General features: G+C 53.5%; 10 protein-coding genes across 10 annotated transcripts; 6 read left to right on the forward strand and 4 right to left on the reverse strand.

Moving 5' to 3' along the window:
* Positions 1 to 500: 500 nt before the first annotated feature.
* Positions 501 to 797, forward strand: KRP23_5627 (Tyrosine--tRNA ligase 1; the record flags this gene model as incomplete). The annotated part of the gene is made up of 1 exon (XM_067890716.1): positions 501 to 797. One exon carries the CDS (start codon positions 501 to 503, stop codon positions 795 to 797), a length of 297 nt encoding a protein of 98 aa, XP_067747240.1.
* A 913-nt stretch (positions 798 to 1,710) lies between these two features.
* Positions 1,711 to 3,788, reverse strand: KRP23_5628 (uncharacterized protein; the record flags this gene model as incomplete). Its single annotated transcript, XM_067890717.1, has 3 exons — positions 1,711 to 1,751; positions 1,846 to 1,888; positions 2,868 to 3,788. 3 exons carry the CDS (start codon positions 3,786 to 3,788, stop codon positions 1,711 to 1,713), a joined length of 1,005 nt encoding a protein of 334 aa, XP_067747241.1.
* Positions 3,789 to 4,176: 388 nt separating this feature from the next.
* On the forward strand, positions 4,177 to 5,079 carry KRP23_5629 (Glucose-6-phosphate 1-epimerase; the record flags this gene model as incomplete). The annotated part of the gene is made up of 1 exon (XM_067890718.1): positions 4,177 to 5,079. The coding sequence occupies one exon, from the start codon at positions 4,177 to 4,179 to the stop codon at positions 5,077 to 5,079; it is 903 nt and encodes a 300-aa protein (XP_067747242.1).
* A 388-nt stretch (positions 5,080 to 5,467) lies between these two features.
* On the forward strand, positions 5,468 to 7,205 carry KRP23_5630 (Cilia- and flagella-associated protein 45; the record flags this gene model as incomplete). Its single annotated transcript, XM_067890720.1, has 2 exons — positions 5,468 to 5,655; positions 5,735 to 7,205. The coding sequence occupies 2 exons, from the start codon at positions 5,468 to 5,470 to the stop codon at positions 7,203 to 7,205; spliced, it is 1,659 nt and encodes a 552-aa protein (XP_067747243.1).
* Positions 7,206 to 9,116: 1,911 nt separating this feature from the next.
* Positions 9,117 to 9,460, reverse strand: KRP23_5631 (uncharacterized protein; the record flags this gene model as incomplete). The annotated part of the gene is made up of 2 exons (XM_067890721.1): positions 9,117 to 9,326; positions 9,398 to 9,460. 2 exons carry the CDS (start codon positions 9,458 to 9,460, stop codon positions 9,117 to 9,119), a joined length of 273 nt encoding a protein of 90 aa, XP_067747244.1.
* Positions 9,461 to 10,332: 872 nt separating this feature from the next.
* On the forward strand, positions 10,333 to 11,992 carry KRP23_5632 (DNA-dependent metalloprotease SPRTN; the record flags this gene model as incomplete). The annotated part of the gene is made up of 9 exons (XM_067890722.1): positions 10,333 to 10,420; positions 10,500 to 10,531; positions 10,592 to 10,665; positions 10,745 to 10,798; positions 10,860 to 10,911; positions 11,002 to 11,181; positions 11,251 to 11,662; positions 11,747 to 11,820; positions 11,900 to 11,992. 9 exons carry the CDS (start codon positions 10,333 to 10,335, stop codon positions 11,990 to 11,992), a joined length of 1,059 nt encoding a protein of 352 aa, XP_067747245.1.
* Positions 11,993 to 12,225: 233 nt separating this feature from the next.
* On the reverse strand, positions 12,226 to 13,848 carry KRP23_5633 (Reticulocyte-binding protein 2-like protein a; the record flags this gene model as incomplete). Its single annotated transcript, XM_067890723.1, has 1 exon — positions 12,226 to 13,848. The coding sequence occupies one exon, from the start codon at positions 13,846 to 13,848 to the stop codon at positions 12,226 to 12,228; it is 1,623 nt and encodes a 540-aa protein (XP_067747246.1).
* A 237-nt stretch (positions 13,849 to 14,085) lies between these two features.
* Positions 14,086 to 15,676, reverse strand: KRP23_5634 (RNA-binding protein NOB1; the record flags this gene model as incomplete). The annotated part of the gene is made up of 2 exons (XM_067890724.1): positions 14,086 to 15,354; positions 15,440 to 15,676. The coding sequence occupies 2 exons, from the start codon at positions 15,674 to 15,676 to the stop codon at positions 14,086 to 14,088; spliced, it is 1,506 nt and encodes a 501-aa protein (XP_067747247.1).
* Positions 15,677 to 16,014: 338 nt separating this feature from the next.
* On the forward strand, positions 16,015 to 18,016 carry KRP23_5635 (V-type proton ATPase catalytic subunit A; the record flags this gene model as incomplete). The annotated part of the gene is made up of 3 exons (XM_067890725.1): positions 16,015 to 16,084; positions 16,153 to 16,196; positions 16,274 to 18,016. The coding sequence occupies 3 exons, from the start codon at positions 16,015 to 16,017 to the stop codon at positions 18,014 to 18,016; spliced, it is 1,857 nt and encodes a 618-aa protein (XP_067747248.1).
* Positions 18,017 to 18,302: 286 nt separating this feature from the next.
* Positions 18,303 to 20,793, forward strand: KRP23_5636 (Serine/threonine-protein phosphatase with EF-hands 1; the record flags this gene model as incomplete). The annotated part of the gene is made up of 4 exons (XM_067890726.1): positions 18,303 to 18,400; positions 18,476 to 18,522; positions 18,586 to 18,725; positions 18,790 to 20,793. The coding sequence occupies 4 exons, from the start codon at positions 18,303 to 18,305 to the stop codon at positions 20,791 to 20,793; spliced, it is 2,289 nt and encodes a 762-aa protein (XP_067747249.1).
* Positions 20,794 to 21,238: the final 445 nt, after the last annotated feature.

Raw genomic sequence — 21,238 nt, forward strand, 5'->3', positions numbered from 1 at the left:
ACTGTCTCCGTATGCACCGCACCTGTCAAAGTCAACTTCTGCATGTCGGCTAAAACGCTTGAAACGTTAGGAGCAGCTGGATGCAGACTGGGGCCATGATTCGGCGCAGATCCAACAAGACACTGAAGAAATGCTTGTGAATATGAACTTTGCCTGGTGTGGGGAGAACTCTGCCTACGCGCGGACGGAGTATTTACCATTCCACAGGCAGGTACTGTGGCGCGAGAGCTTCGTCACCAACAGTTCTTGCAAGTTCCGTAAGGTCGATGCCAGCAACAACACGCCCACTAATCACCAGCAAAAATGCCATGTACACGTTTGGTATTTTGGTGGTACGGTAGTCATAATGTATTACGAAGCTACTTCGAAGTACTTCTATGTAGTGCACTTTGTCTTCGCTTGCAACAGAAGTTCATTGTACTTAAGTAATAGTTTGTTGCTAGAGAAGGCGTCTGTCGTACGTGGACCTGTTGCACGCTGTAGGAAGTTTGTTGATATCGATGCGTACACCACAGTTCGACTTGTATCAGTTCCTCCTTCGCTCGGGTGACCGCGATGTTGAGAAACTATTCAAGAGCTTCACATTCCGAGAGGTCGATGAGCTCCGGGACATTGTGGCCGAGCATGACGAGGCCCCCGAGAATCGCGCTGCTGAGAAGGTTCTGACAGAGATTAATGAAATGACAGAAATGATGCACGTCAAGGAGAGCTGGGAGTACATGGTGGACGACAAGCACGGCGTCTACGGTGACATGAGCGAGGACGAGGACGAGGACGTGGACAAGTTCCATGAGTGAGTTCATGGAGTATGTTGAGGACGGAGACCACTGATGGAGAGGACGGACAAGGATGGGGCGTCGAGTGGAAGTAAACGCTAGCTGCTGCAGGAACGATAGGCGGGATCTACTGCTCACACTCGTAAAAGGAATGAACGTGACAGCGTGTGCGTTGCAGTACTTGGTTCTTGCTGATCGTCTTTTGTGTTGACGTCGAGACAACCCAAGGTGCTTTACTACAGACAAAGTTGAGAGCAAATGCTGTATGGATTCAATAAAAGCCGCTACTGCAAACTTGAGTTTTCTTTAAATTTACTTATGTTTTGCAAGAAAGTCTTTGTGAATGAAGATGATACACGTAGATGGTAAATAAAACAATTGAATTGCAAGTATACCCCATGTGCTGTTGCTCTGAAATCGTGAAGCACATCTCTTCTTCGCCTCCTCATTCTCATTTTCTCCTATATGTCGTTTGGCCTCGGTTCAAGCGCCCTGGCCACCTTGTTCATACGGGCCAAAGGCATGAACACGTCAACGACCTTAGCCGCTGACGATATGTTTGACCCATGGCTCCCAGTTCAACATGACGAGTAGAGATATCCCTCGAGTTGCTTCGCCAACAGTGCGCGCTCGAAAAAGTCGGGCGTTGGATGAACCGGAAGTGGGAAGGGTGGCGGCGGAAGAGCGACGCAGCTCGGGCGTTGGCAATGGTGAGTGAAGGAATTCAACAACGTATATGTACACGTCCCAGAAACCAAAAACCTCGGCTGCCTTGTTGAAGATCATCGAAGTACATGTATAATAGGTCTTGGCCGTGGTGATCGATTTGATGCGATGTGATAACACGTGGGTTGTCGGCAACGTTACCGTTTATAGGAAAGGATACGGCGGCAGCAGGTAGCGACTCATTTCATAAGCTGAAAGCGCTTTTGGATCAGGCTGGAGGCGCGCGAGCGATGCACACGATGGGCGCTTCTGCAAGATAGGACAGTGTTCCACAGCTTGCCGTACAATTAGCGAATATACAAAAAGTCGGACTTCACCTGCCTGCTGAAGTGCTGTGACGCACCGCCCCGTATGTCCACTCGTGGCTTCGGACTGGCAACATGGCACTGAATGCCCCACAAAGCGGCAAAGTAACCCACCGTCTCCGTTCTCTCGCTCCTCGCGCCGATTTTGAGTGAGATCAAAGTGAAAAAGGTGAGATGCTAGGCCAAACCGCTGCGCAAGATCCAATGCATTGCCCCACGCAGCAAGCATCAGCAGAGTGTACGGCTCGGTAGCGACGCCTGTGGGTATCAGCAGCTTTTCCTCGGGTGAAATCATCGTCATGAGACGCCCTTGCATAGTTCCAAGTGTAAATCGTAGTGATTTCAGGTCATCCAAAGATGCCGCCAACGCAACGACTTGCACATCGTATAACAAAGCAAAAAGGCCTGGAGATGAGCGGAACGTATCGCGTGCGTATACCGACTGAAGATCATCATAGAGCTCCCGAGCCCACGATATGATCTCGTCTCCCAATTCATGGGTGAGTATTCCTTTGCTTGACGCGTTGGAGTTGGTAGTATTAAGCAAGCGAACAGCATCCAAAAGAATTGGGATTACGGCTGTGTGGCGTATGCCCGTGTCTGACCCTCGAATAAAACCATCGGGGCTTGTACGTAGCTTTTGGTACGACATGTCGGCATACTCGAGGGTGGCGTCCATTGACGTCGTCATATTTACACACCACGCATCTAAGAAAACTGCCGCTTTTTCTGCATACTGCTTTTCATCTGTGATTCGCCACGCGAGGGCTAGCGCAGTAGTGTTGTACGCCATTTCCCTAATTATCCGACCGTCATCAAGTGCACCTAAACGGTGATCAAAGTAGTTTGCGAACACCCGCGGTTCGCGATCCGGATCCAAGGCTTCGTTGTTCGTTACCGTCCAAGGATTCGTCACTTGCAAAGCGCGGTTGGCATCGTTCAAAAGTGCGGCGATTGCCTGTTTGCCTCTTTCTGTCGCAGCCTCATTCTTGCACTTCTGTATCAGGGCTTCGTCGTAAATGAGCAGTTTGTCGGAGTGGTAAGCGAAAACGTTCCGTACCACGCGTTCCTCGAGTTTGTCCAACAAGCTGATTACACCTTTAGCACGCCGCATTTCACGCCAATATGGGCTGCTTCCCTCAACATCGGACTCTAAACCCGAGTACAAGCGAAGCACGTAGCCCGTTTTGGGTACCGATTCAGGCCCAGTAACGTCCTCGGACATGTTAGCGGAGGTACGGCGCTGCTCCCAAGTGCTCCAACCCCACCCGTCCCAAACACCTGGCACCCGTAGTCGGACAAGTAGAGCAGCCTTGTCACGCTGGCCGTACCGCAGCTGCTCGTCAAAACGCTCAACACTATCGTTCCGGAAGATAATCTGGGGTTCCTCCCACGGGTTCGCCTTGAAATCACGCGAGAAAATGACATCATTCTCTTCCGTCAGCCTGTCCATGAACGACACAAAGTACTTTTGATCCGGCGCTGCTGCATCCAAATCGCGTTTAATCTGCGTCCAGGCTTCGCGGGTCAAGAAGCACGTCTGATCCCAGGGCAGCAACCACCTCGCCCCACTTTTTCTGGCGATATCCAGCATGAAATTACGCGCCACGTTGATCGCCAACGCGTATCGGTTCTTGCTGCCGTAGACCGCGTTCACGTTCTGGTTCTTGGTCCACTGGTCCTCCCCCAACTGCTCAGAATGGACTTCATCCACTCCATGATCCTCCACCACCACATGAAACGGGGCTTGTGCGTACATGTCCAACTCCAATGACAGCTCCGTAAAGTGTGCGCCAAACTCCGTCAGCAGTTCTCGGAACTGATGCGCCACTTGCCCGTCCGCCAGTTGATTCAGAACCCAATGGGTGGCCAATTCCTCGTCTTCGAGTTGTTCGTGCTCCAAAATGAAGCGAAGATTCTGCAACGCCCTAGCAGGGTCATGTCGGGGCGGCAACGCGTTACCAATAGCCCGCACCAACATGTACCGGGGAGGTATCCTCGACAGTCTCGAATTCCGACGAAAAGGGCGCGATGGAGGCTTAGAGAGCGAGGACAGCGACGACATGCGGTAGGATAACAATATCATGCTCAGTACCCCTAACGTCAGCAACACAATCAGCCACCGACGCACGCCGCATCCCCAGTGGGGCAGCATATCAACCACCTTCACCTCCATATCCCAAGCATCGAAGGGTAACTAACGGATATCCTACGCAGTAGATTACTTCGCTCTAAACTCAAATTATTGTCCAATCACATGGCAATTATTATTTTCATCCAATCAAAGGCCGCCACTAGAGGTATCTTCCCGTTGCAACGTCATTCGCTAATTTGCGCTCTACGTGTAAGTACCTTTGTTCTCGTTCGTTATGAGCGCCGCCAAGAAGTCGATCATTGAGCTGCGCCACCCCTCGGGATCGCGCGCCGAGGTGCATTTGTACGGCGCCACGGTCACATCCTTCTACGCGGCCCAGGAGCCCGCGCGCAACGTGCTGTTCCTGTCGCAGAAGGCGCTGCTGGACGGCAGCAAGCCCATCCGCGGCGGCATCCCGCTCGTGTTCCCCGTATTCGGCGCCGCCGAGGGGTTCCCTAACCACGGCTTCGCGCGCGTGCACCACTGGAAGCTGAGCCAGTTGGACCAGACCGTGGGCGACGACAAGAGCCCGACCGTTGCCACCTTCAGCCTCGACGTGTCGGACGACATTAAGGCCATGTACCCGCACGACTTCGCCCTCGTGTACGAGGTCAAGTTGTTCGCCAACGCTCTAGCTACGTCCCTCCACATCCAGAACAAGTCGGACGAGGAGATCGCCTTCCAGGCACTGCTGCACACGTACCTGTCGGCGGACGACGTCCGTGACGGAGGCGTCGTGGTGGAAAGCCTCAAAGGCCTCACGTACCATGACAAGGTGGCTGCTGTGCAGAATACTGAGGAGAGAGACGTGCTGGGGTTCGCCCAGGAGACCGACAGCGTCTACGCCAACGCGCCGTCCGCCGTGGTGGTGCGCATGAAGCGTGCGGACGGCCGTGAACAGGTCGTGACCATTGAGAAGGAGGCCTTCATCAAGAGCGGAGCCTCGCAGACGCCGCAGGACAGCGACGTCGTGGTGTGGAACCCGTGGGCCGATAAGGCCAAGGCCATGAGTGACTTCGGAGACGAAGAGTACCCCACCATGCTCTGTGTTGAGCCGGGCCGCGTCAGCGAGCAGCAGAAGCTCCCTGCCGGACAGACCTTCACGCTACAGCAGGCCATCAAGCTGTCGGCGCTGTAGCCTTCGAAAGAACGGTTTCGTGTGGAAGGAAGAGACAGTGTAGCTGACTGGAGGCTCTGGATAATGGAGTGATTGTCGTGAAGAAATGTGCTGTGTTGCGTGCTGCCTCTGGATGATTGCTTTGACGGCAGATTCACCACTTTGGTTTTCTAGGTGACCAGGATGGTGCAGTGAAACTTTGTCAAGGATCCGGTGGGGTTGTGCCTATTTCGGTGTGTCTTTGTTCCCAGGTTGTGCTTGTCGACTTCAACTTCACGCTGTGTGGCTGATGTTTATAGCGGAGATCTATGAAACGCACTCACGCACCCTGTGTATTTATTCTTGACACTCGCAGAAGAGGTGGGCTGTGGTTGCCATTGAGAACCAGGAAGCAGCAGAGACCGAAGCGATGAGCTTGAGCGCGCGTACGCACTCGGCAGCGAGTCGTGGCTCGTCCAACAACTTGACTCATGGCGGCGGTGGGTCTCGGCGTTACCGCCGCGTAGCACACACGCCCCAGGTGGATGACACGCTGTTCGGAGAGAAGAACCAGTTACTCAAGAGCCGCATCAATGACCGCACACGTCAAGCTGGGAGGTATTTGACCACGCCTTAGCAGGTGTCACGCCTACCAGCATCGAGATCGCTAATGCTAAAACTGTGTTACTCATGACAGGGACATCGTCGGTGCCCATTCAAATACTTCGTCAAACCAAGAAGGAGGTGAGCACGATAAAAAATCTACCTTTGGTAGTCAGCTTGCCAAGCGAGCAGGCAAGAGAGTCGTGACCAGGGCCCCGCTCGTTGTGGTGCCGGAGGACGAGCTTGAGCGCATCAAGGCAGAGACCATGATTCTAACGCCGGCCGATTTGGAGGCCCTGGAAGCTAAGCGTGAAGCAGACCAAGAGCAGCAACGGCTGACATCTAAAGCTCGCAAAGAGTACATGCTGAAATTGAGTGAGGAGGCAGCTCAGCGAGCACCCAAAAGCGAGATTGAGCAGATATTTTCAGCTGAGAAGCACGAGATCTTGCGTCGAGCCCGGGTGCTGAAGGACCAGATGCACGATAGTGTGAAGCTGATGAAGACTCTCGGTACGCGGGCACAAGCCTTCACGATACGTGACCAGCAGCTCAAGGTGCAAAAGGAACTTGAAGAGGAGCACCACGTGTACGACGAGAAGATGAATACCTTGATGGAGATCGAGCGCCTTGAAAGCCTCAAGAGACAAGAAGAACGTGATGAAATCAAAAAGCAGAAGCGGTACGCGGATCGCAAGGTTTTGGAAGATCAGATTGAGGACCGTCGCCGTCAGCGTCAGATAGAGAGTGATCTGGTTGCCCAAGAAGCAAAAGATATGCTGGCGAAAATAAAGCGTCAAGAAGAAGAAACAGCTGAGAAAGAGAGAGTGAAAGCGCTGCGTGCCCAACGCTCGATGGAGGAGATCAAGAAGTTCAATGAAGAAGCCTTGCATAGAAAACATGAAGTCCAGCGCAAAATCAAGGATGAAGATGATCAAGTGCTGGCGTACCAGCTCAAGAAGGCGGAAGACCTCAAGCGTCAAGAAGAAGAGGAGGCCCAGCGGCGTCATGAAGCAGAGCTACGGTGCGCCAAACTCCGGTCAATGCAGGAGAAGATGGCGAATGAAAAGGCAGAGCTGGATGAGTTGCGGGCCAAGCGCGCTGCAGAAGCTCGTGAGCGACAGGCTCGTGAGGCAGATCTGTCCCTTGCCAGGAAGCACAAAGAGGAGATGGATGGGCTACGGCGTGCTCGTGAGGCTCAAGCACTGCACCGTGAACGCGCTCGCGTCAAGGAGGCGACTCTGCAGCAGCGCGAATATGAATCAATCATGGTACAGGTCGAGTCGGACAAGGCACAAGTCAAGGAGGGAGACGAAAAACGAAAATTGGCGAGCCTGGCTCATCGTCGTGTGCTACAGGCGCAGATCGAAGAGAAGGAGCGCATAAAGAAACTAACGTTTGTCAAGAAGCAGGAAGAAGGCCAGGCGCTCAAGGAAGAATTTGCACGCGAGCTGGAAAAGTTGGAACGGATTCGTCTGGAGGAGGTCGGAGAGCTTGTGGAAGCTGGTGTGAATCCGCTGTACCTGTCGGAGATGAAAGCACTCGTTATTGAGAAGCAGATTCGGTAAACTCGAAACAGTAGGCGGGCAAGGTTAACTAACGAGAAATTGATTCATAGTCATACTGCACATTGGCGTTAGCGCATGAAAACAGCAACACATTGTCAGTAAACAGGTTATTGTTGCGGACGTTCGGAAATGCTGAGCAAGACGACAAAAAATAACAAACACTGTGTACATGTGCTTGAGATAATTTTCTTCATTCGATCTTCAACGATAGCTAAGCGCGGTCTTGCCTTGCGATCCTGCAAATGGAGCTTATGCATCAGAGTTGGGGGCAGGCGTTGGGGTGACGTAACAGTCATTTCCACTCTTGGTCGCTGCGAGTTGGAGGTGGTAGGTAGTGGCACCGACAGGAGTCTGCTGGGCCTTGTCTGCGTGGCGGCGTAGTAGTTCGAGTCCCTGTAGACTACAGGCTGTAGTGCTTTGTAGTGGAGGTGGTGGCCACGTTCCCCGCTTGATCACTTCGATGACTTCGTCATCGGCGAACTCGATGGTGGTGCAGGCCACGACGTCGACTTTTTGCCGCAGCTGGGGCGGCTCGACGCCAAGTGGAAACTCTGCACAAAGTCGTCCGCCAATGCCTTGAGCCTTCCTGCATGCCGCGGACTCGGCGTAGTGCATCTGCAGTACGACCAGGTCCATGTTGGTCGTATCGCAAGTACATGAAGTCGCGCGGCGTGGAAACATGAAGCTAATTATCAAGTGGTGTGGACCAAGTGGAAAAGAGAGAACCAAATCTTCGACTCCCCAAATCGGAATATTTTTGCTGAAGGGGGCAACTTTGGTTGGTCATATGGCTAGTACGGAACCATGGTGGCAGCGGTAGGCGCTGGGCTTCTACAACAAGCAGGGGTTATTTGAATGTTGTGAAGTGGTCGATTAGCCAAGGACCAGGAAATCCAAGCCAGTCGTGGAGCAGGCAGTCAGCGGCCGCTTAGCAGTAGTCAAGTGGATTGTGGGAAATGTGACTGGGCAAGAGAAGTTTGAAGAACTCGTCCTCAGTACAATTGACGTCAAAATGGCGCAATGTCTCCAAAGCCAGTGCCTTGCCAAATGGCCGAGCCTCGTGTTGTATCCAGCCGCAGAAAATGGAGATTTCCCCGATGATCAAGCGGTTGTGCAAGACATTTGCAGACATCACGAAGTCAAACTTTCCGGGGACCAGATCAATCCGAGACGGCACTGGAAATCGCAGCCAAGAATGGTCACCTTCGCGGTCTCGAGTATTCGCATGGCGTTGCTGTGCAAATTGAAACTGCAACAAGTGTTGGCAGTAAGCGCAAACGGGGGTCAACCCGCCCCGCTGATCAAAGGATGCAAAACTGCAGCGAAACAGCAATGCGCTCAGCAATTTATAGCGGACACATCGGCGTGGTGGAATGGCTTCAAGCAAACTACAACTTTAAGCCACTCTATTGACATAGCTGCAGAACACGGTCATTTCGAAATGGTGAAGTGGTTGGACGAACACATGGCATGTACCTGTACAAGGTTGACGATGGTTGCTGTCGTGAAAGGTGGCTACCTTTCCATTGTCCGGTGGTTGCATTGCCATCGCTCTGTGAATTTTTCTTAAAGAACGGTGGATAATGCCGCCAAAATGGGGCATCTACGGGTAGCTCTCTGGCTGCACCAAAATCGTGGGGGGGGGGGAGCTGCATGACCAGTGCAATGATTCATCGCTCATCGCCGATGAATCTTGCGGCCAAGCACGGGCATTTCGATGTGGTACGCTTTTTGCATTCTCAACGCACGGAAGGGGTCAGTCTGTCGTCAACACCCACCTGGCGGCCTGGTTGCGAGAAAACTATTCTGCTCCTGGATAAACAAAGAGGGTGTTGAGGGTGTTGCTCCCTCGGTGACCTAACTCCATCGTTCAAGTAAGCAAGCATACATAAGCAATAAATATATTACTTTCTATCTGGAAATGCTAGTGACCGAGGCGTTCACTGCCGTAATGAGAATTTCTGGCGCAACGGCGTATACCTCGTCGGTTGCTCCTGCGCCGCAAAGTAGATAAGTCTCGGTCTGCAGACAATCGTCTAGGATAATATGCATAACTTGCTGCTCTCGCAAGCCAACAGGCCCCAGACATCCTCGCGAATAGCCGAATACTCTCACCAGAGTCTGCATCGTACACATAAATCAACAACACACGGTCAGTAAGCCAAAATTCATCGAGGTTGAATTCAACGCACCTCTTGATCGGCTAGGGAGATATCGTCTGGGTCTGCTCCCAGTACATTCCCTAGCGCCTGCATATCGATGGATCGATCCAGGGGTAACACAGCAACTGCGTACGAAAGACGCCTCGGTGAATTCACTTCATTATGCCTCCGAACAATCAAGGCAATACTTTTGACAAGCAATCCCTCTTTTCCACTTGCATCAGATCTTAGGATTCGAGCCTGAATTCCTAGCGCTGTTAAGGCAGCTTTGACATGCTGCCTTCCAAGCGGTTGAGATAAAGTCGCCATCGTCCACGAACGTGAGAAGTTGCTACTAGCATCGAAGCGCTGCATATACTCCATGACGCGCTCATGACTGGAACCATTTTCAGAGCAAGCAAACTCGACATCGGCCAGCAGATGCCATGCTAAGTGTTGAACGACGTAAGCATCTTTGGCAGCATATTGAAGTTGGTTGGTGGACAAGGGGCGGCTACCCCAATCGGAGCACTGTTGCTCCTTATCCACTTCTTCTCCTGGGCCTTGCCGAATGCCGTCTGGCTCCACAGTTTCTCGAACTCGTCCGAGTGACATTGTTTAATGTGCTGCTGCAGGGTCAGATGAACCCGCATTCGGACTACTCATCATGCTACATGTACCAGTAGCGCTTGCACCTTCGGCCATCGCGTTAATTATCGCAATGCTACGCTTCGCCATGGCAGGGAATGAAATTGATGGAAAACGTCAGTCTGAGGCAGTGATCGTGGCAGACATAACCACTGAGTATAGAGCTTCTGAGCGTCAAGCCACGCGGCCAAGCCACACGGCCAGAAGAGCTCGCATAGTTCATCTAAAAATTCAACAGCTCGCTGACAAATTTTGATTGAAACAAAAAAACATGATTGTCATAACTCAATTTTTGCTCCTGAAAAGTGAACAAAATGGCCGCCAACACTGAAGTATCAATGCTGGTCCATGCCGTCGCCACAGCCCGCGGAGATACGCTGGCCACGCGGCAGTGCGACCTGCTAGCCCCAGAGAACGAATACCTAGGTAGGCGCCGCTCTCTGCTGCCGTGCGGGACGTTAACGCCGCATTCTGCGCTGAAATATTGACAACTGACCCATTCCAGACCCCAATCCAGACCTGCACGCGCTCTTCCTTGTACGACATTAGACCCAATTTAGTATTAAATTTGATTTTGCGACTAATGTTTAGCTGTAGGAATACAATGGCATGTTCTTCGAGGGCCGACTGGCAGGCTGCGAAGTCAAGTGGAGCAGGCGCATGACGCTCTGGTGTGCCATATAAACGCGGAACATTGAGTGTCAATATTGTACTGACCAATTGACTTCGCGGTGTTGTTTTGTGGTGCAGTGCTGGGCTCTGCAGTTTCCATCCTCGCAGCGGTTTCTGCTCAATTCGGTTGAGGTACGATCACTGGCTCTGCAAGAATGAACGAAAATGCACTGACGTGTCTTTTGTTTTGCAGTGAACCGTTGTTGAAGCTTCGACCACGTAGTGACATGGTGAACACCTTGCTGGTAGGTTTTTGAGGTCGAACTGTACGGGCAGCTTTTCGGCTTACAATCCCCCTTGGTATAAATGTTTTTTTGGTCATGGTGATTGAACAGCACGAGATGATTCATGCGTACGTGTTTGTGGCCACGACTGCACGCGATCACGATGACCATGGCCCGTTGTTCCAGTCGCATATGCATCGAATTAACCAAGCGGCCAAGACACAAATTACGGTTTTTCACAGCTTTCACGACGAAGTGGACGCGTACCGTCAGCACATGTGGCAGTGCGATGTGAGTTTGGCTGGCTGGATTAAATGTGACACAGTTTCTATGCTAAATTTTGAGATGCTTGGCCTGCAGGGTCCATGTCGCCGTAAACCGCCATACTTTGGTCTTGTCAAGCGGTCGATGAACCGGGTTCCCGGCCCGAATGATAATTGGTGGGCTGACCACGAGCGTAGTTGTGGTGGGGGTTACACTAAAATAAAGGAGCCCGCAGAGTTCACTGCAAAGCAAACCAAGAAGAAAGAACGAGAACAAGCTCGCGCAGAGAAACAAAAGAAGAAAGACGAGGAAACTAAGGCAGCGCCTAGCGTGCGCCTGTTTTTCCCTACTGTCGAAGAAAAAGGTGGCAATGGTAAAGCGAAGAAAAAGCCAAAAGGTGATATAAAACCTCCGCGTACAGGAAAGAAGGCTCTACCGCAAGTTTTGCCTGCGAACGATAGTAACAAAAAGCGCAAGAAGGAGGCTGATAGTGGCAGCAACAGTCCAGGTTGGCCCATGCTTGGTTTAAAAACCTCGGCCCCCGTCATTTTCTCTGCTGACGGAGACGAGGACGGATATTTTCTTGTGGCAGACATCCAGGCGCTGTTTCAAACCGCGCCGACGCAGCCATCCAATGATGTCACTCTCGGAGCGCGTGATCGAAAGGTGCTACCAGGGTCAACCACCGGAACCAAATCTGCTGTGGTAGATCTTACTGTATCTGACAGCGATGCTAGCGACACAGAAAGAGGACAAGTGGGAACCAAGCGCAGCTCTTCGACGGGTGTACTATCTCAAGCAACATCAGAGCCAACAAGGACAGCAGATCCGGACGTGATCGAAATCGAGTGAATAAATACTGCTTCTTACGCGCGTCTCGCACATCCGACTGCACTGCTTAGTACTACGTAGTACGAGTGATGGGAGTTCTACCAATCAAGGTTATTACTTTTTGGCGGCCCCAACACCGGCGACTGCCGTGGCATGTGCGCTTCTCGTTCTCTATATGAACACGAATACAAGCAGGAGCAAACGAGTCAAGGGAATGGCAAGGTTGCTCAGGCAGAGCAATTAGAGACCGTACAAAGTCTCCTCGATCTTGTCCCAATTGGTTGATGATGTACGTAGCTTCTCGACAGCTTCAGCAAGCCGATGACGACGAATCATTGTTTCTGTGGATACTTGCTGTCGCGCATGCAACAGCGCTTGCTTCCGTTCCTTCACTGATTTTGATCGGGCGTCTGCTGAAGAAATCCGGCGTATTAACTGTTCACGAGCGTAGGCCTCCATCCGCTGAATTCGAGCCACGTTCTCCTCTTTCTCTGAAATCTCCAGTTGGTGTTCCACCTGCATTAGCAATCGCGCTTTCTCACGCTCCTGGTGAGTGATCTCCATCGTCGCCTCAAGCTGCTCGCGCTTTGCAAGTAGCTCGCTCGTATGTTTTTGCCGTAGTGCATGCGCAGCGTCCAGTCGTTTCTGACGCACCATCTCTTCGTGCTTGGATTTTGCAGCGCGTTCCTTGAGATCGTTTAATGTCTTTCGCTCGATCTCTCTTGCACGCTCAGCCGCTGCAGTCTGCTTTTCAGTCACCTCTTGCTTCTTTCGAGCAATCGCCAATTCATTCTGATAGGTGACGTTCTGAATACGCGCATTTGCTTTCTCTTGACGCTCTTGTGCTTCTTGATGCCGCCGCTTGTTCGCGTTTTCCATCTTCTGAGCAACTTGTCGCTCCTTTTCCAACATTCTCCTCCTGTTTGCCGCGACAACCTCTTCCTGTTGTCTCAGCAGATCCTCCGTTTGTGCACGCCACGCATCGGCATTCTGCTGGCGTTCCAGATCACGCTGTGCTGCGTCCAGCGCGCGAATCCGATCCTTCTCCTTCAGTTCCTCGGCTAATTGTCGTTCACGCTCAGCTTCAGCTCGCCGCTTAGCTTTCCGTTCGAGAGCTTCTTTATCCGCATCGCGCTTCTTGGCGAGCTCTTTTTCATGCTTCGCCGCTGCGAGTTGCATTCGCCGCATTTTCATCTTACGCTGTTGATCTTCTTGACGTTTGACTTCCTCAGCAGCTCGGTGAGCATTTTCCTGTTGGAGTCGAGCGAGCCTCGCCTCCATTTCAATAGCACTTTGAATGTCCTTTTGCTGGCGCATCTTAATGCGAGCTAGTCTTCGCTCTTCGAGTTGCAATAATGTCGAGTCAGCTAAAGCTCCTGGGCCATCCTCCGACGATGAAGCACCCTTCCAAAGTCGCGCAGACTGAATTCTCCGTGGTGGGAAACCTGGAGCTATCTGCTGTTGTAACACTGGACTACCGAGCCCAGCCGTAGGTGAGCCATTATTCCCCGACGCAGTTAGCAATGCCGTAGAAGGTGGCGCAGGTCCCAGACCATTGATGATCGCCTCGCGCTCAACCTGTACAATATCCAGTTTTTGTTGTCGGAGCTGCTCGAAGCGCTCGTGGCGGAGCACAGCCGCCTCCTTCTCCACTAGCGAATACTTGCGGTTGACTCCTTGATTCAAGAACTCTACCACCGTCTTTGGTAGCAACTCACTCGGCTTGAAACCCATCCGACGACATGCCTCTAAACTGCGTGGTGAGTTCACACGCACACCTGTAGCTGCACAATCCATCACCGTGGCATTTTGCTCGTGCTTCCGCCCAGGGAATCCCCTTTTAGTCTCCACGGGTGCTTGCATTGCCAGACAACAGAACAGCGCACGAAATAGTGTGAGTGAGCGAAGGAAAGCACACAGCTCAGTTTAGAACTCCTGCTTGAGTGCTACGCATGGCAAGGAGAGACCGCTACATTTGTCCACCACGGATCACTACAAATAGGCCACACAGGGAACAGATAAATGTCAGCCATGTTGTCATTTCTAAAACTTATGAACGGATGAACAGCCTTGGCGTGGCCGCACGCTCGACGCGATAATCTAGTTGCGCTTCTTCTTGCCACGACGTTCGCGACCCTTCTGTGCGTTGGGGTTCATGCGGCCGTAGCCCACCGTGATGCCTGTCTGTCTCTCGGCCTTGACGCCGAGGTCGTGCGCTACGTTCTCACCGAAAGCGCTCTGCATGACCTTCTTGTGCTGGCGCTGGCGCTGGCTCCAGATACCGACCAAAAGCTGGTCCTCACGCAGCAGCAAATCACCATTACGTCCACCCTTTGGCTTGGGAAGGGAGAACTTGGTGCCTGAAAGCTTTGTGGGGCGGTTGGCCCGTGTGTAGAACGTCATGTGGCCATCGCGGTCGAGACTGTACGAAACGCGCTCCATGGTGCTGTTTCCGCACTTGGGGCAGAACAGGCGGTCCATCTCCGTGGACGTCGTGAAGCAAGCAATGCATCGGAGAATCCACTGCTTCACGCGCTTAATGATCATGCCCTCGGTGGACAGCAGGCGAAGGCCGATCTGCAGCATCACATTCTGCATGGAGAAATCCGTAGTGATACACGCCACAGGAAGACGCGTCGAAATCTCCTCAAGACCCTTGCCGTCACCAAACGGAGACGCCGTGAACTTGCCAAAGTTGACGTTCGTGATCCAGTTCTTGCCATCATCCTCAGCAGCACCAGCGTTGCTCGACGCCGCAAACCCACCCATAATACGAGACTTGACGTCGGCGTTACGGATCTCCTCGCTAATCACGTGTTCGACCGCAGGTTCTTCAGCAGCCTCGGGCATCTCAGCCTCCTCCGTCTCCTGGTGAATGAACGAGCACTCCTCGCCAAACTTGCATCCTTCCGGGGTGTTGAAGAACCTGCACGGGATGTCGACCTTCTTCTTGGGTGTCTCGGCTCTGTCTTCAGTATTTGAAGCAGTCTCGTCGTGTGTAAACCTACACTCGTCTCCGTACTTGCACCCCATGGCCGTGCCAAAATATTTGCACGGGAATTTGGTCTGTGACCCGCCCACAATTTTGCCATTTGCAGCACGAGTCACGGTCTGCGAAAGCTCAGGACTGGTACGTAGGTGGTCAGCTCCGTTGGCCTCAACCTCCAGTTGGTAAGACAGCGCCATGACGCGCAGATCTGTGAGTGAGAGGTACGTGAAGTCGCCCGTTTTACGGGAGAAGTTGACCACAGCCCTCATGGCATCAGCCGACGGCTCGCGGGTCTGCAGCGTGAACGGCAGCCGCTCCAGGATTGCGCGCGACTTCTTGTCTCGGATTTCATCCAGCACATCGGGCACAGTCCAGAAGTTCTGACACAAGCAATTGTCAGTTTTTTCGAATGAATTTCATGCTGTAATTGCAACTCCAACTTTCTGCAAGGATAATGTCAATTACCTCTGCCAAAACAGCCAAATTGGTGCCTTTAATGATGGCGCCAGAGTCGATGACCAAGTGCAAAACCTTCTTGTTGGTCGTTTGGACAGGTGCGGGCACCGCTGGAGCCGCAGGGGCCGCCGCAGCAGCCGCGTAAGAGAAGGCAGGTGTGGTCGGGGCCTCCACTGCTGGTGAAGACTTGGGACTGATCATTGCGGCCTCCAGAGCCGCGGAAACCTGCTCGACGTGATGTGCCATGCTGCCGGTTATCGTGATGTGCGAGTGTTCCAATGCCAACCAAATTGTCGACTTTTCAGCCTATAGAAGGTGAGTTTTTTCTACCAATAGCAGATTTGGAGCTGACGCTCTATTTCGGCGAATAGGCTGGGCGTACGGATTGGATCTTGGGCGACCAACTGCGGCGGCACATGGGGGATTCAGTAGTATTTCACCCCGTCTATCCGATACCAAAAGCAAGACCCGAGTCCCGCTTGAAGCCAGTTGGTCGCGCTCGCGTGGGACCTCCGCCTTCACATACCAAACGCAAGTGAAAGATCCAAAAGTCAAAAAGGCAGCGGAAGGATCTTCCAGGCAGCATGGCGCACGTGTTCGGCGACAATGAGAAGGAATCCGACTTCGGCTACGTGTACAAGGTCTCGGGGCCCCGTACGTGGCCGCATGCGCCCCCCTCTCGCATTTTCTCCCTTTCTAACGTGACTTTCGTGCTTTGCCAGTGGTGATTGCCGAGAACATGCACGGCGCCGCCATGTACGAGCTGGTACGCTGCTGCTCCACTGTTTTAACGCTGGTTTTAGCTCTGGAAGTGACGCACTGCTGTGGTTTTGTGCCAATCAGGTCCGCGTGGGCCACGACAAGCTCGTGGGCGAGATCATCAAGCTGGAGAACACGAACGCATCCATCCAAGTGTACGAGGACACGTCAGGTCTGACAGTGGGGGACCCCGTGGAGCGCCGCAAGCAGCCGCTGTCCGTGGAGCTGGGTCCTGGCATCGTGGACAACATCTTCGACGGCATCCAGCGCCCGCTGCACGCCATCAGCGACCTCACGAAGGACGTGTACATCCCTCGCGGGGTGGACGTGGCATCGCTCAACGCCGACAAGAAGTGGCGCTACAAGCCCGTGAACTTCCGCGAGGGAGACCCGATCTCGGGTGGAGACATCTTCGGTCTCGTGCATGAGAACGACATCTTGCACTCGCACAAGATCATGTGTCCGCCCAACGTCTTCGGTAGCGTTGTCAAGGTCTACGGCGCTGGCACCGACAACAACGAGTCGTTCACGCTCAAGGACACGGTGCTGGAAGTGCGAGACGATACGACTGGGGTCACCCACAAGCTCGGACTCTCGCACATGTGGCCTGTGCGCAAGCCGCGCCCCGTGGCGGAGAAGCTGGCGGGCAACGTTGCTCTGCAGACTGGCCAGCGGATCATCGACGCGCTTTTCCCGTCCGTGCTGGGCGGAACATGCGCTGTCCCCGGCGCCTTTGGCTGTGGCAAGACGGTCATCTCGCAGGCTCTGTCTAAGCACTCCAACTCCGACGCGATTGTGTACGTGGGCTGCGGTGAGCGCGGCAACGAGATGGCTGAAGTGCTGAACGACTTCCCCGAGCTGACGATGACCGTGAACGACCGCGAGGTGCCGATCATGAAGCGTACGACGCTGGTGGCCAACACCAGTAACATGCCTGTGGCTGCCCGTGAGGCCTCGATTTACACGGGTATCACGCTGGCCGAGTACTTCCGTGACCAGGGCATGAACGTGTCCATGATGGCCGACTCCACGAGCCGTTGGGCCGAGGCGCTGCGTGAAATTTCGGGTCGTCTGGGTGAAATGCCTGCTGATAGCGGTTACCCTGCGTACCTGGGTGCACGTCTGGCTGCCTTCTACGAGCGTGCAGGTCGTGTGGCGTGTTTGGGTAGCCCCAAGCGTGAGGGAAGTGTCACGGTTGTGGGTGCTGTGTCGCCTCCTGGAGGCGATTTCTCGGACCCTGTGACGGCCGCTACACTGAGTATTGTGCAGGTCTTTTGGGGTCTTGACAAGAAGCTTGCCCAGCGTAAGCACTTCCCATCCGTGAACTGGCTGATCAGTTACACCAAGTACATGCGTGTGCTGGAGCCGTTCTTCAACAAGATCGACCCGGAGTATTCGACGCTGCGTACGAAGTGCCAGGAGATCCTGCAGAAGGAGGACAATTTGACGGAAATTGTGCAGCTGGTCGGCAAGGAGTCGCTGTCGGAGGACCAGAAGGTGATCATGGAGGTGGCCAAGATCATCCGTGAGGACTTCCTGCAGCAGAACGCCTTCTCGGACTACGACTTTACGTGTCCGCTGGTGAAGAGTGTGGGCATGCTGCGATCGATCATTCTATTCTACAACCTGAGCCAGAAGACCATCGCGGACTCGCCGCCCGACGCCAAGGTGACTTGGGCACAGATCAAGACGTCCATGAACCCAGTGCTGCAGAAGATCATCCAGACCAAGTTCCAGCTGCCCAAGCAGCCGGAGGCTGAGATGAAGGCGTTCTTCAGCGGACTGGACGAGGAGGTGGAGCAGGCGTTCCAGACGCTCTCGGACTAAGTGTGTGCTTCAACGGTATGTACAGGTCGTCAAGCAGCAAATGCTGGATGCAGGGTTTATCAAGCATTTTTCATAAATTGGCGGTTATCTCAGAACTTTACGGTTAATTTTGGATTAGGCTACTTTTGCGCAGCTGCTGATTGGGCACAATCCGCATAATCTGTCGCACGTGATTCGCCATAATCACGGCACATTGCTGATTGGCGACCTAAAACGAGTCAGACGTTACGCGGTGGCGGGGGCAGTACGTCTTCTTCTCCCGCCTCAGCCAGATCCGGGCTGCATCATGGGCAACAAACCCTCCACCGAGCAGGGCGGCCACCGAGAGGCACCGACCTCCACACGCCTGGCGCCCAAGTACCCGCGCAGGAAGAGCGGCACCGGGTCAGTTTTTGGCCTGTGAACGAGGCGTTTGCTTGAAGCTCCCCACTTTTCACTAATACGCTCGTGTGTTTGCAGCAATAGTAAGTTGTCGTCACAGCCGACTGCAAGCGAGCAGCGCACTGGTGCGTTGTTGCGTTAAGTTGCCGGAAACCGAAGTGAAGTGACTCACTTGTGTTACGTTGCAGCTCCACCTCTGCAGGAACAGACCCCACTGCAGCCGCCCCCATCCCCGTCCACTTCCACTGCATCAACCCCGACGGAAGATCAGATTATCTCCAATTGGAAACTGTTTAACGACCTGGAGAACCGCGAAGAGGCCGAAGTGGTGCGTCATTCGTATCGGTCCATTGACCTGGAGTTGAACTTTGCTAACATGAAAATGTTTCCAGCTCGAGTTGTCACTGTTCCTGGACGCTTTGGTCAACTACATCCCCGGCCTGGACGATGGCAAACCCAAACCCGCCGATCCCCATCCAGTCTCTCAGCAAGAAGTGGGCAACATTGACATTGCCAACATGTACGTGCAGGGAGATGAGCTGGACGACGTCATCACGCTCAAGAACGTCGAGGACCTCGTCGATTCGTGCCGAAACGGCCGCAAAATCCCTCGAAATGTGGTGGTGAGAGTAATTAACGAGGCCACGGCTCTGTTCCGCAAGGCTCCGACCATGGTGGAGTTTAAAACGGCTCCGGCCAACCACATCACTATAATCGGAGACCTGCACGGCCAATTGGATGATCTGCTGCTGATTCTGCGTGAAAACGGTCTACCGTCCGAGTCCAACCCGTATTTGTTTAACGGAGACTTTGTGGACCGCGGCGACCGCGGCGTCGAGATTGCTATCATCATTTACCTGTTCAAGCTGCTGTACCCGGGCCACGTACTGCTGAACCGAGGAAACCACGAAGAAAACTCGATCACGCAGGTTTTCGGGTTCATGAAGGAGTGCGAGGTCAAGTACGACCGATACGTGTACGACCTCTTCTGCGAGAGCTTCAGGTACCTGCCTCTGGCGACGCTGATTGACGACCGCGTGCTTGTGGTGCACGGAGGAATTCCCCGTGAGAACATTTTGATGAAGGAATTCAACACGCTTGACCGCTCTGGGTACGACCTGACACGGTATCGCACCAAGCCCAAGAGCCGGAAAGACCGCGAGCCCCACCGCAAGATGCAGCTCATCCGAGACCTGCTTTGGAGTGACCCGAAGGTCTCCAAGGGTTACGAAGAGAACAAGCGTGGCGCGGGCACGATTTACGGCCCCGACATTGTGCAGAAGTTCATGACCAAGAACAAGCTGGCGCTGGTCGTTCGTTCCCACGAGTGCGTGCCCCGCGGCTTCGACTGGCCGTACAAGGAGAAGGGTATGCTGGTCACGCTGTTCTCGGCGTCCAACTACTGCGGAAAAGCGAATAACCTTGGATGCTTCATGCGTGTTCCATCGGGCAATGACAAGCCTGCCTTCTTCCAGTACATGGCGAGCGCGGAGAGTCGTGACATGGCCGTGTCCAACCTAGATGCGCTCTTCTCGCTCATTGTGCAATACCGTTCCGACTTGATCGAGGAGTTCGAGACTGCAGACGAGGAGAAGACTGGCAATCTCACGGTTCAGACGTGGGGTGTCATCATGGAGGACGTGCTGGATCTTTCGTTGGACTGGAAGGCCTTGCAACCACTGCTAACTGCTCTGGACGAAGAAGGCTTGGTTCCGTACAACGACTTCTTAGACAGATACAACGCTGAGGGAGCAGTGAGACGCGTTGAGAGTGAGGAGAATGCCGACCCGGAGCGCGAGAAGCAGCGTAGCGCCTTCAACTCGCTGTACCGCCACCGCTCGCGACTCGAGGCGCTCTTCCGGGTGCTGGACCGTGACGGTAACGGCACGATCTCCGTAGACGAGTTGGAGAACGGTATCAAGCTTCTAAACGAGCACTTGCCTCCTGGAACGAAGCCCTTCAGCACCAACGGCATCGACTACATGCGCATGATGGACTTCAGCCACGACAACGAGATCAACATCAACGAGTTCATGGAGGGCTTCCGCATCAACGCGAAGCTTACAGTGCATGCCAAGTGGAAACGGGCGCGCAAGAAAATCAAAGCACTTAGCGCTATTGGTGCGTTGCGCGCGTTCTCATTGCCCGCCAACGCCACTGCCGGTGCGTCGGGTGGCTCGGGTGCAGAAAAAGATAGCGAAGTCGTGGACGAGTCGGCAGCAGCAGGTGACCTCAATTCACCTGTCTCCGATACGGAACTCATGTCGGTCCCGCATGCGTCAGCACCGCCGGTGTTCACTCGGCATGGCAGCGTACAGATCATCGCCCCATCCGCCGCAGTGACCGCTCCAACGGATCTCAGCGAGGTCGAAGTCGATGTCAATGAAGTCGCATAAATCGTCGAGGAAAAACAGTGAACAAGCTGCGAAATCCTGCAACAGAAAACTAAATAATGCATCGTCGGGTCCGCATATCACTGTTGTCCTTTTAGTGTTTGAGACTGACTGCACGCACTGAGTGAGATCGTATTTAAAGGGGATGATACGGTTCATCTGTCGTAAAATACTTCGATAGCTTACGGGTGTTTTCGACATTTCAAAAATTGAGAAAACGTGACACCCCCCTCCCCCCTTTCTCCCGTCCTCCAAAGAATGGCTGGCTCTCATTTGGAGTTTTTTCGCTTTGGACCAAAAGTGACGGCGTGGGACAGCTCTCGCTAACGTGGGCGTACGTGCGAATGCTGGTAGCTGCTTGATATGTATGCCGCTGTAACATCTTCATGTGCTGACCGCTGCAGGGCATGAGTGAAAGCGATCCAGAGACGCATATACCGTCGGTTGG

Source organism: Phytophthora ramorum (genome assembly GCF_020800215.1).
Source record: "Phytophthora ramorum isolate Pr-102 chromosome Unknown Phyram_PR-102_s0004, whole genome shotgun sequence".
NCBI lineage: Eukaryota > Oomycota > Peronosporomycetes > Peronosporales > Peronosporaceae > Phytophthora > Phytophthora ramorum.